This window comes from Mus pahari, chromosome 21 (genome assembly GCF_900095145.1).
Source record: "Mus pahari chromosome 21, PAHARI_EIJ_v1.1, whole genome shotgun sequence".
Taxonomy (NCBI): domain Eukaryota; kingdom Metazoa; phylum Chordata; class Mammalia; order Rodentia; family Muridae; genus Mus; species Mus pahari.
In genome coordinates this window covers 25,612,803-25,626,351 of record NC_034610.1, presented here as the reverse complement: position 1 = coordinate 25,626,351, position 13,549 = coordinate 25,612,803, and the positions used below count along the sequence as shown (strand labels likewise).

Genomic DNA, 13,549 nt, shown 5'->3' with positions numbered 1-13,549 from the left:
CGAAACCCTAACTAAAACAGGTCCCCAGAACTGTAAAAAAAAAAAAAAAAAAAAAAAAAAAAAAAAGATAGTGTGTGGCTACAATTTCAGCAATGACACAGATCGATCACTGGAAGTTTGTGATTAAGTTCCAGGCCAATGACAGGCGTTAGCTCAGATAAAAGGTAGAAGACAGCCGGGCGTGGTGGCACATGCCTTTAATTCCAGCACTTGGGAGGCAGAGGCAGGCGGATTTCTGAGTTTGAGGCCAGCCTGGTCTACACAATGAATTCCAGGACAGCCAAGGCTACACAGAGAAACCCTGTCTCAAACAAACAAACAAAAAGATCAATACAGAAGCATCACTCTGTATGGATATTTGCAATAGCAGCGCCAAGCAGAAGCATCCGCAATGCTCCCATTTATATGCATGCAAGTTTGTGTAGCTACTGACCTCTAAAATATTGATTTTCCCCATAAACTCTGTGAAGTCTGTGTCAAATTCTGTTCTCCGTGGATCCAGGATGTCATATTGGTTCTTCTTAATGCCCTGATAGATGTTTTTGAACTTTATCCCCAGAATATCGATTCCTTCGATTGTAGAGTTGCTCAAGGCTGAGTATGTTTGCACAATGGTTATCATCTCTGTAATCTTCAAAAAGAAACATTGCATGATTAGAAATGAGTTCTCGGGCCCCTTCTCTAGATGGGGCCCCTGTGTTAAACATTGCTAATTTGGAATGCTGTTGAGGAGACATTAGGAGATAGGACCAGCTAGAGGAAGGAGGCCACTGAGGCTGTGCCTGGGAGGGTTACTCAAGTGGAAACTTCTAGTTTATTTGGAAAGTCAGTTATGTCAAATGAGGTTTTGCTGGGCCACACAGGTAAAAGGATGTTTTGCTGGAGCAGACACAGGAAAGATCAAAGGTGGGAGGGCCCATGGTGGATGATGCCATCCCTGGGCTGGTGGTCCTGGTTTCTATAAGAAAGCAAGCTGAGAAAGGCAGGGGAAGCAAGCCAGTAAGTAACATCCCTCCATGGCCTCTGCATCAGCTCCTGCCTCCAGGTCCTTACCCTGTGTGAGTTCCTGTCCTGACTTCCTTTGGTGACAAACAGCAGTGCAGACGTGTGAGCTGAATGAACCCTTTCCTCCCCAACGGCTTCTTAGTCATGATGCTTTGTGCAGGAATACAAACCCTGACTAAGACACTCTCCAAAGACTGACACCTAGGAACCTTTAGGGTGGCTTCCCTACAGCCTCCTGAACAATACCATCCCTCTTCAGTCAGTCCTAATGACTGAAGTCAGAGGGGCAGCTTTCTGCCCAGCAAAGGTTTCCCCTACACACTGTTCAGAAATACATAGAGAATGTTGGTCCAGAGATAGAGAGAGAGAGAGAGAGAGAGAGAGAGAGAGAGAGAGAGAGAGAGAGAGCACAAATGGGCTTCAAACTCCACCCACTTATGGGGCCCACAAGCCGCACACATTTTCTCAGGTTGATATTGTGGCCGAGAGCAGGAGCCTTCAAGTTCAAGACCTATCTGTGCAACAAGAATTGAGTTCTTGGGCGAGGTGAAATTCTGCAATAGCCTTGCACCATCACAAGGCACTAGCCCTGAGTGAGAGAAGATACCGGCTCAAACAAACACTGTGGCATCTGAGTAACCTGACTGACTGAGTTGGATCAATACCAGGAGGAGGCCTAAGTTAATGATCCTCACCCACACGACCTGAACCCCCAAAACAACCAGCACCGTGTGGCTAAGGGGAAGGGGGGCTGTGACTGCAGAATGCTTACTTTCTCCAGTCTCTTACAGAAGGCTTCGAATTTTCCAAATATATACATTTCTGAAACTTCAAAAGACTTCTCCCCGGAGGATTCTAAAATCTGCTTCCTTGTTTTATGAAAGGATGCCTGGTATTCCTTGAAGAGAAAGATGCAATCCTACAAGAGAATTAGAGAAAAAAAAATCAGGCAGGGGGATGGGCGACAGGTTTATGACAGGCTGATCATGCCCCATCAAACAAAGGCTGGTACTGTTAACAAATGCTCATGTCCTCTCTATATATATTAAGACCTATGAACGACAATATCTGCTTTTAAATGTTTATTTTAAACTTTACTATAAAAGCCACCACACACACACACACACACACAAATCGTGCACTGAAATTATCCAGGCTAAAAGACTATACAACTCAAGGAACTCAGATACGATGAGAGTAGTCATTCAGAAAGCACTGATTTTTTAATACACAATCTGGTTCTGTCTCGCTTACACCTCAATATTTCCCTTAACTCTTCCTGAACGTTTGATGTCAGCTTTGGTTCTATACTCCCATGGCTAACTAAACGAAACTGCTGTGCCGATAAGTTACCTTCTAATTATTTGTGTTTGCACTCAACCTGGGTCAGAGGTGCTTTTACGGTGGGCAGCAGTCAATGGAGAGTCAATGGGGTTTTGGTTTCTTTAACAACGCAGTTATGTTATGTGAACATGTATTTTAATCCCAGGTGCGGGGCAAGAGGCTGCTTCACAGCAGGGGATTATGATTTGCCTCCTGCACTGGTAGGGGGCTGATCTTTGCCAGCTGCAGAAAGTTTAATTCTGAGACTCTAGAGAGGGTGTAAATCCCAGCGCTCTAAGAGGGGCAGACAGTGTGAAGAAGAAAGATGAAAGGAGGGGGGGGAGGAGGAGGAAGAGGAGGAGGAGGAGGAGGAGGAGGAAAGCGAGGAGGGGAAGAGGGGAGGAAGAGAGAGGAAGAAGAAAAGGAGGAGGAGGGAAGGGAGGAGTAGATGGAGGAGGAGGGAAGGGAGGACTACAGGGAGGAGGAGGAAAGGGCAGGGGAGAGGGAAGAGAAGGAGAGGGAGAACAAGAGGGAGGAGAGAAGGATGAGAGGGAGGAGGGGAAGAGAGGAGGAGGAGAGGGAGGAGAAAGGAATGACGGGAAGAGAAGAGAAAGAGGAAATGGAGGAAGAAAAGGAGGAAGGGAAGAGGGAAGGGAGGATGAAGAAAGGGAGGAGGAGGGAATAGGAGAGGAAGGAGGATGAAAGGGAGGAGGAGGGAGAGGAGGAGGTTTCTGCTCTGCCCCCAGGCTCCTGGTAGCTGTTGTCAAGTGTTCACAAGCAAAAGAAATTAGAGATATCTTAATGACAAAGATTGTACTTGCCCCCAAAAACTCAATGACCTTAATCAGCAGGAAGTTGTCTAAGGAGGTCTACGCCCCTTTCTCCTCTAACCTTCTTTCTCCCCTACCTAGTGTTGAGAAGTTGGAAGGGAGATAGAGATATAAGAACCTCAATAACATGCCCCCCCCCCAAATAGTGCCTACAGATATAGACTGGTATACTGGCTGGGTTTGTGTATCAACTTGACACAGGCTGGAGTTATCACAGAGAAAGGAACTTCAGTTGGGGAAGTGCCTCCATGAGATCCAGCTGTGGGGCATTTTCTCAGTTGGTAATCAAGCAGGGAGGGCCATTGTCAGTGGTGTCATCCCTGGGCTGGCAAGCAAACCAGTAAGAAACATCCCTCCATGGCCTCTGCATCAGCTCCTGCTTCCTGACCTGCTTGAGTTCCAGTCCTGACTTCCTTTGGTGATGAACAGAAATGTGAAAGTGGAAGGCTGAATAAACCCTTTCCTCCTCAATTTGCTTCTTGGTCATGATGTTTGTGCAGGAATAGAAACCCTGACTAAAACAGCTGGCCAGAATGTTGAAAATGAGAGACTGGGTGCTCAGCACTCAAGGGGGCACCTATCAACACCCCCTCCCCAACCAAGGATTGGGAACATTGAGGGAGGAGGAGGAGGGAGAAGGATGTCTGAGCAGGAAGAGGGTTTGGAGGACTGCGACATGCTGTTTTCTGGACATAACATAGCTAGCTGTTGTATTTATTAACTCTCGGCAGCTGCAGTTCCCTGTGTAGGACCTGCACAAGATCGAGCCAGACAAAAGTCAGGCTTGGATGAGGAGGGCAAGCTCCAGGCCCCACCTCTTACTGAGGCGCTGCTGACCGTTTATGCTTGTAGGCGTGGAAAGTCCTTCTTTCAGAAGGCTTTGGCTGTGGGAAGGGGCAGCCAAGACGGCGCCCTGGCTCACTGCCAAGCCCCGTGATTCCCTGCTTGTTTACCAAGCACCTGAATGATCACGCACCTGAATGATCATGTGCTGCCCGCCTGACGCATAGCGTCATACAGCATGATATTGAGTCACTGGCCTATCAATGCGCACCCTGTCTGCGTGCATGGCTCGTGTACAGAGCGTGCTGAATGCTGATTGGATGATGAAGAGTGATGAGAGACGAGTGCAGAGGGTGGAAGGGGATAAATTGGGCGGTCCCCCATAATAAACGGAACAGAGAATAGAGCTGAAGCAAGAGAGCTGCTGTAGAGAGAATAAAGGAAGCTTCGGAAACTGCTCAAACCCTGCCTTGGCATACGTGTCGTCTTTGTGCCACCTCTGCGGGACGGAGTATGGGCCCCACGTCATTTGGCTACACATGGGATTCTCAGCTCCTGGGGACAGCTCCACAACAGTGTATTGAACGGACTTGATCATAAAAAAACAAAAACAAAAGTTGGGAGAAGATACTGTTGCGGTTTGTCTATGCTCAGCCCAGGGAGTGGCACTATTAGAAGGTGTGGCCTTGTTGGAGTAGGTGTGTCACTGTGGGTGTGGGCTTTAAGACCCTCATCCTAGCTGCCTAGAAGTCGGTCTTCCACTAGCAGCCTTCAGATGAAGTTGTAGAACTCTCAGCTCCTCCTGCACCATGCCTGCCTGGATGATAATGGACTGAACCTCTGAACCTATAAGTCAGCCGCAATTAAATGTCCTTTCTGAGAATTACTGTCCTCACGGTGTCTCTTCACAGCAATAGAACACTGACTAGGACCGCCATTCACTATCTCTTGGCTGTCCTTGCCCTTTGCACTGGTGCTGGAGCACTTCTGAGTTGTTTTTCTCAAACTTTTTTCCTTGCTCACTCTGGCACTCTGAGTCTTCACTGGCTCAGCTCATCGTCCCTTCTGATAAATAATCTTGTCCTTGCAGGTACAGTTTCTTTTATTTATTTTTATTTTATTTTATTTAGTTAGAGTTGTTTGTTTGTTTGTTTTTTGTCTCCACCTGTTAGGTGTAGTCTCTGGAGACATTTCAAAGCATCTTCCAAATGCTTGTGCTCTGCTGTCAAAAGGAGAAAGCTGTGTCCAGACTTTCATGTCTCCCTGAAGCTGGCTCCCTGTTGCTTGAGGCTCCTGAGGACTCTTTCTTCTTTAAGTTACTGAGAGCTATTTTGCTTCTCGGTGTCTGATGGTTCTTTTCTTTGTCTGTCAGTGCTCTTGATCCCAGGAAAAGAATCTGTGCTTCTCAAGGGCTGACAATCCATATGAATGTATGTGGGAGAAGAGATGCCTACAGCCCCAGTAGATAACAGCAGGCAAGTCCTCTCACAGTTTTTCCCTTCGTCCATCCATTTCCTTACCTTCTGTTGCTGCTGTTGTTTGAGAACAGGAATCCCATGTAGCCTAGGGTGGCCTCAAGCTCCCTGTGTAGCCAAGGTTGACCTTCAATTCCCAGTGTTCCTATCTCTACCACCCCCATGCTAGGGCAACAGCGATGTGCCTCCATGCCTCTTTTATGGGCTGCCAGAGACGGGGCCCAGAGGTTTATGCACACTTAGCAAGCTTTCTACCAATCCAGCTACATCCTTAGCCCAGTTTCTCCACACTTCTACAATATGTGCCTCAGCTTCCCATTTTCCTTCTGTAGTTTGAGCACAGGTACTTATCTGTGGCTACTGGGGGCAGGGCAGGGGGAGGGACATCTCCCCGGGTCTCTTCGGGCGGGTTAGTGTTACAGTCCAACACTGCAAACCTGCCAGTCAGAGCCCACTTCAGTTAGTTTTTCCACTTCTCCTGTTACTTTAACTTGTGACATATAAAATACTTTGTTGCTTTGAATCATACAGGGGAAGGGAGCATTGAACATGCGTGCAGGTGCCCACATAGCCAAAGGGTTCTGGATTCTCACAGCACTCTACCACTGAGCCATCTCTCTGGCTCCACCAGAGTGAAGTATCTATGACAATCCTCCTTTATATTCCCACACTACTCCGTGACGGCTTCCAAGGGAGCATGTTTTCATGAGCGAACAACGGGAACAAGATTGAGCTGCCAGGTGAGAGCTTTGCTTTATGAAAATGAAATGCTTTTACAAACCTGGATCTTTTTTAGTACGGCTGGCGTTTCCTGGTCCCACACGTGGTTTGTTCCACCATCAGTAATGTATGCTTTACAGGCTGTTACCATCTGATTTGTCACCTAAAATAAAGGTAGGTACAAAGTGGCTGTAGGTAAATGGCGTTTAAAAGCATAATACATATGATAATTAATTTGTGGAGTATGTAAATCACAAAATTAAAAACAACAACAAACAAAACACAAATCAAATCAAAATAAAGAGAACCCAAAACATTTACCTACTGCAATTATGTCACTGTCCCTGGGATCATGAGTCCTAAAGTCAAGCACATTTTCTATTTGTCTAGTACACTTCCATTTAAGTCCTGACCTAGTCCAAAGTGATGAATGACAGCCACTTAAAATGGTTAGCAGGGAGGGCAGAGAGTTGGCTCAGCACTTATGGGCACTGACTGCTCTTCCAAAGGACCGGGATTCAATCCCCAGCACCCATGTGGCAGCTCACAGCTGTCTGCAACTCCAGTTCCAGGACCCAACATCCTCACTAAGGCATATACAAATGCAAAACACAAAATGCATATGTAGGCAAAATACAAATGCACATTAAAAAATAAAATAAGTTTTTTTTTAAAGGAAAAGAATGGTTGAGTGGGGGACTATAGATCAATGCTTGCCCTGCATGCTCAAGACCTTGGGTTCTATCACTTCAGACAGGTGAAACTCAGGAGGTAGAGGCAGGGGCATCAGAGGTTCAAGGTCATCTGCCCTCTACTACATAAAAGAATTTGAGACCTGCCTGGGAAACAGCCTGGGCAGAGGGAGAAGGGGAGGGAGAGAACTTGCCATGATGGGCTGGTAAGATGGCTCAGCAAGTCAACGCTCTTGCCTCACAAGGCAGGCAACCGGAGTTCAGTCCCAGGAACACAGGGAAAGGTAAAACAGGACAGACCTGACAAAATGTCCTCTGACTTCCCAGGGCTGCTGTGGCACGCCAACATCAAACACACACACCACCACACCACCACCGCCACCGCCACCGCCGCCGCCGCCGCCGCCTACAGCTACGACTACAACGACGATGACAACGACGACAATGACAACGACAAAGACAAAGACAAAGAAAGATGGTCACCTTGATGAATAATGATGTCATCCTCTCTGACGTATTGTAATACCTCGACACACTGTGAATCATTCTGATGGCATTGATCAGGTTCTGTATTCCATGTGCCATGGAAACCTAAATTCATCGAGATACAGGAAGTAAATTCTATCATACACGCAATCCCGGTTTGATTCCAACTGCCGCGACCACACGCCACGGCCAAATGCTTTAACGGTGCAAGTTAACTTTAGGAACCCCGATTCTTAGTTTTCTGGACTCTGACCCCACCCCTCCAGGCCCTGGAAAACCCTGCCGTCAGGAGCACGCTCACCAGGTCGTGGTTATAGAGGGGCTGACATACTTTCTCCAGGGTGTACAAATACCGCACGTTATCCTTCGATTCATTTGCAGTGTCGGTGATTCGTGCATCCAAATCCCGCCAGTTCTAAGGAATCAAAATTGCGTAAGAATCCAATTATCAACCCAAATATCTCACTGTGCTTCAATTTAGTCACAAAACTCACGCTGTTTTCCCTGAGCAAACAGACCCTGTCCAAACCTGATTCATGTCATTTTCTTTTTCTTCCTGAAAAAGATTCACTTGAGCTGGAGAGATGGCTCAGAGGTTAAGAACACTGGCTGTTCTTCCAGAGGTCCTGAGTTCAATTCCCAGCAACCATGTGGCAGCTCACAACTGTCTATTTAAACTGTAGTTCCATGAAACATGACAGCCTCTTCTGGTGTACAAATGAACATGCAAACAAGGCACCTATACACAGAAATCAGTCTTTTTAAAAAGAAAACAATGGGCTGGAGAGATGGCTCAGTGGTTAAGAGCACTGGCTGCTCTTCAAGAGGTCCTGAGTTCAATTCCCAACAACCAGATGGTGGCTCACATCTGTAATGAGATCCAATGCCCTCTTCTAGTGTGTATGAAGACAGCAACAGCATACTCATAGACATAAATTAAATAAATCTTTAAAAAATAAAAATAAAACAATTAACTTTTTATTTTTTTTAATTATGTGTTGGTGGGGTAGGAGAGTGTGTGAGTGAGTGCAGTACCCAAGGAGACCAGAAAAAGGTATCAGATTCCCTGGAGCCGGAGTCAGGGCTGCTCATGAGTCTCCTGATATGGGCAGTAAGAACCAGACTAGGGTCCTCTGGAAGAGCGGTGAAGTGCACTTAACCACTGAGCCATAACTCCAGCCCCTGATATCTCCTTGTCTTATAGCACTTAAGACTGGCTGTTATAAGCAGGTTAAATGCTTGACAAAAAAATAAAGCCATTCCTTTGTGATTGTTGTCCTTGTGTATAGACTTGGACTAGACCTGCTTCTGCCCAGAATGGCTTTTCCAAGATGGGTGTTCAATGACACTGTATAACAGTTCTGGGTCTTCCCTGGCGAGCCATGTCACTAGAACATGATGCGAAGGAAATACCCTTACTGGCAAAATGGACTCAGTTGGAAGTCAACTCTTTCAAGTTTTGTCCTTTGCCTCTGAAACACCAGAGGCTGGTGTTCTCTTGTGCTTGGTTCTCAGCTTGTACCATCATCTCGAAGGCTGGAGAGAAGCTTCAAGGTGTGGCCTGGCAGGCAGAGGAGAGCCTCCACAGATGCCAGCATCTTTTCCCTGTCTGCTGGTCTGCCCCATGGCAAAGGCATCTGCCACATGCCCCTGCTACCATGAGCTCCGCTGGACCTAACCACAATGACGGGTGATGCCTTGGAGACCAGGAGCCAAATGGACCATTCCTCCTTTGGCCGTCCTCATGTTTTTCTCACCATGATAAGATAAAGAAAATTAGAACCAGAGACAGGACATCAGTATGGCTGTCAACCTGACAATGTGGCCTGTGGTAAGAAGGTGGGAGGGCTTGAAGCTGTGGGCTAGCTAAGCCTTCTAATGCTGTAACCAGAGATTAGCAGCAGAGCCTTGTGGTGAGAATGTAGAAGACCAGAGGGCTGCAGTTATCTTTCAGAATCAAGAATGAAGAGCAAGATTAGGGAAGGGATATGATGAAAAGACATTTGTTTTATACCTACTGGGTTAATCTTTTACCAAAACAAAACAAAAACATTGTTGCATGTCCGTGAAGAGAAATGTAAACTTCAAGGGAAAGAGAAGAGTAAGGAAAGGGCCAAGTCAAACTGTGCCTTACAACGGCCTCTGGGAGAGGCTGGAGAGATGGCCCAGTGGTTAGAGCACTTGCTGTTGCAAAAGATCCAGGTTCGATTCCCAGCACCCGCACAAGGGGCTCACAACCACTTCTCACTGCAGTTCCAAGAGACTCAGTGCCTTCTCCCTTCTGCCAGCTCTAGACATTCGCATGGTGCAGAGACATACATGTGCTCGCATGCATACATTAAACAAACAAATAAATAAAAATAAAAACAATCCCCAGGAAGAAAGGTAAAGGAGGTGGGGATGGCATACTGAGCAGGGCTTTTGCCTTTTTGTCTTTCTGTGTCGCCCTTTAGTGTGATTACAATTTGTTCTTTTCTTACTTTACGTGGTGCAGTGCTTGTCTGCATGTCTGTCTGTACAGCCACGTGTGTCTATGCAACAGAAGCAGAAGGCGATGTCAGAGACCCTGGAACTAGAATTACGGATGGTTTCTGGGTGCCCTGACCAGCCAGGCAAGCATGGCGAGTGCTCTTGGCCACTGAGCCACCTCCCCAGCGTGCCTCCTCACCTCTGGAAATCTGTATTGATTTGCAATTCCCAAAACACCTTCCAAGTAAAAGTGTTCGTTTCTTTCTCTGGACGGCACACCACAGATGAACTGTCAAAACTGAGAGATGAACTTTTGTCTCATCAGCTGGGAATTGGGTGGTCTCTGAGAAAGACTGATTCAAACCTTGACACTTCTAAACAACTGACTGCTACATATCAAGAAACCATCTGACGCCTTAGAACAAAATGGAAGAGCAGTCTCGGAAGACTGGGAAGGGTATCAAAATAAAGCTAGAGAGGGGGAATTAATTCTGGGTTCCCCCTGTAGCACAGTAGGAATAACTATTGATTAAAACCACCTACGGTGTGTTTAATAACGACTAGGAAAGTCTGAAATTCCTAACATGCAAAATGATACATATTTTTGTGGGCCTGGAAAGAGAAGCTTAGTCAGAAAAGCTTGCTGCAAAACAAGAAGACCTGATTTTGAGACCCAGAGCCCATGTCCAAAAAAGCGGGATGCAATGGAACATGTGTCACCCCAGGACCTGAGGAGGCAGGGCCGGGCAAATATCGGGGGCTCACTGAGTAGCCAGCCTAGCCTACTGAGCAGGAGAGGCGAGGGCTGGAGAGATAGCTCAGCAGTTAATTAATTGGGTTCACTGCTCTGAGTTTGGTTCCTCGATCCCAAGCTGTGTGGCTTACAGCTTACCTCTAACTCCAGCAACTGGGAATCCAACAATCTGGCCCCCAAGGGGTGTATAGATGTGGTATATACTCAAAATACATCTCAAATTTTTTTAAGAGGCAATTTGATAAGGATAATTTTCTAGTAAGTTGTTCTAAAGAACTCAAGTTTACAATGAAAGACTTACAAGTTTACAAGGTTAAAGAAGATAGAGTTTACCTTTAACAGCTTGGAGTGTGCGACATTCAGCACATTTATGACGGCCTTACAGCTGGACCCTTTAATCTGCTCAATGATGTAGTTGAACTTGGCTGACATTCGCTTCCAATGCTCCAATTCGGTGAGGGGACCAGAATCATCAGCTTCTTTTCTCATCTGCTCACTCTCAATGAGGACCTGAAATTGAGTATCATCACACTCACCTGTAGCTCCCTCTTCTGACTGCTGTGGGTACTGCATGCATAGCCCCCACTTCTGACTATCCTGGGTACTGCAAACATGTGGTGCACATACATACGTGCAGGCAAAAAAACCACACAAAATGAAATAAAATGAAAGCTGTAAAAATTTCAGACTTTCCTATCTCTAAAGGCACCCTGTCAAGTGAAAACAGGACCTAGCAGGTACAACAAAGAATTGAGGTCTGGAAAACATTATGTGAAGTCCAGCAGTTCAACGAGATAACACCCCTCAATCCAAAAGAAAACGAAGTAAATGCTTTGAACAGGTAAGTCAGCAAAGACGAAGCCCAAGCAACCACTAACCAGGTCTAGATTCATTGGTAGTCAGCATAGTGCAACGTTGACTGCGACACCATTGCACACCTGCTATATCGGCCACTGGATAATGCTAGCTAGCTGTAACTAAGACCTTAAAGAAATGAGAGGGTCCATATGCTTCTGTAAAGTACATAAATTAATTTAACCACCATGTCGCTTGTCTTTGTCACTTGAGATTCAACAGTGAACAGCCTAGATCATGGGTTGGCCTATAGACATGTCTTTGAGTCATTGTCCTGAGTACTTTAACTGATGTGAGAAGACCCAGCCCAATGTGGTGGTGACATTCCCGAGGCAGGGGTCCTGGATTATATAAGGGCAGAGAGGAAGCTGTGCACAAGTGAACATGCATGTGTGTGTGTGTGTGTGTGTGTGTGTGTGTGTACATATGTGTGTGTATGTATGTGAGTGTGTGTGTGAGAGTGTGTATGTGTATGTGTGTATATGTGTATGTGGGTGAGTGTGTGTATGTGTATGTGTGTATATGTGTAGGTGGGTGAGTGTGTGTATGTGTATGTGGGTGTGAGTGTGTGAGTGTGTACGTGTATATGCATGTGGGTGAGTGTATGTATGTGTATGTATTTGTGTATGTGTATGTGTGTGAGTGTACGTGTGTATGTGGGTGAGTGTGTGTGAGTGTGTATGTGTATGTGTGTATGTATGTGCATGTGGGTGAGTGTATATATGTATGTGTGTATGTGTATGTGTGTGAGTGTACGTGTGTGTGTGTGTGTGTGTGTGTGTGTATGATGCTGGAAACCAAGCTTAGTGTTTCATATGTATTAGGCACGCACTCTACCATGAGATACCTTCCCAGCCCTGCTTTTCATCAGGGTATTTTATTACAGCACTAAAAGCAAAAATACAACAATCACTGCATGGATGACATAATGATATCCAACAAGAGGCCAGCACTCTGAAGGATTCCACCAAGCCTCCTGAGCACACGTAAAGGAAGCCTGAGAGAAGACAGCCATTGCATATGCATTACTGTCCTCTGTAATACCCAAAGAACAAAGTCCTTGTGGAGGACCTCTCTGCTTCCTTAAATATCTGGATATCTGCTATAATCTCAATGTTGAAAAGTCCATCTAACAAAATACAATTTTTAAGGATCTGCCTGCCATCTGAGGCCACTTTTTTTAAGATCCATTTTTATTTGATTTGATGTATACGAGTGTTTGCTTGCATGTATGTAATGTGTACTATGGAAGCCAGAGAAGGGCCTCAGATCCCCTGGAACTAGAGTTACAGATGGTCGGACCTACATTGTGGGTGCTGGGAACTAAACTTGTGTCCTCTGCTAGTGCAGTGTGGTGGCTTGAAAGACAAAGGCCACCTCAGGCTAACAGGGAGGCACTAGTAGGAGGTGTGGCCTTGCTGGAGTGGGCGTGACTTTGTTCGAGGAAGAGGCCATGCTCATTGTGGCAGTCACTTCCTGCTGCAAGGGGAACAAGACATGAAACTCTTGGCTCCTTCTCCATCACTATGTCTACCCTCATGCCGCCATGCTTCCTTCCCGCCATGACTATTAAAGGTGCCCCTAACGCTGTAAAGCCAGCCCTCAGCTGAATATGGCCGACCGCCCAATCTCTAACGAAGAGACCCAGTCCTCAGTGTGACGGTATTTGGATGTTAGGGCTTTGGAAGGTTATCGCGAGGGTTCTGCCCTTATCTAAGATCTGCATCTCAGTTAGTGCGTATGCACATGTTACATGGGTGTTCCTGCCTTTGTACTCACATGTTATGTGGGTGTTCATGCCTGTGCACACATGTTACATGGGTGTTCCTGCCTTTGTACTCACATGTTATGTGGGTGTTCATGCCTTGTGCACACATGTTACATGGGTGTTCATGCCTTTGTATGCACCTCTTACATGGGTGTTCCTGCCCTTGTAAGCACATGTTATATGGGTGTTTGTGCCCTAGTGCACATATGTTACATGGATATTCATGCCTTGTGCACACATGTTTCATGAGTGTTTATGCCCTTGTATGCACATGTTATATGGGTGTTCCTAACCTTGTGTATTAGTCAGGGTTCTCTAGAGTCACAGAACTTACGGATAGTCTCTATATAGTAAAGGAATTTATTGATGACTTACAGTCTGCAGTCCAA

General features: G+C 46.2%; 1 protein-coding gene across 1 annotated transcript in view; it reads right to left on the bottom strand.

The window, feature by feature from the left end:
* The window catches only part of Dnah8 (dynein axonemal heavy chain 8), a 231,087-nt gene that overhangs the window by 207,955 nt on the left and 9,583 nt on the right, over positions 1-13,549 (bottom strand). The window contains exons 7-12 of the mRNA XM_021221842.1: positions 10,871-11,047; positions 7,616-7,729; positions 7,312-7,419; positions 6,198-6,299; positions 1,778-1,924; positions 434-631 (exon numbers count right to left, since the gene is read on the bottom strand). Of these exons, the coding sequence (XP_021077501.1) occupies positions 434-631; positions 1,778-1,924; positions 6,198-6,299; positions 7,312-7,419; positions 7,616-7,729; positions 10,871-11,047 (846 nt within the window). The remainder of the gene's footprint in view (positions 1-433; positions 632-1,777; positions 1,925-6,197; positions 6,300-7,311; positions 7,420-7,615; positions 7,730-10,870; positions 11,048-13,549) is intronic.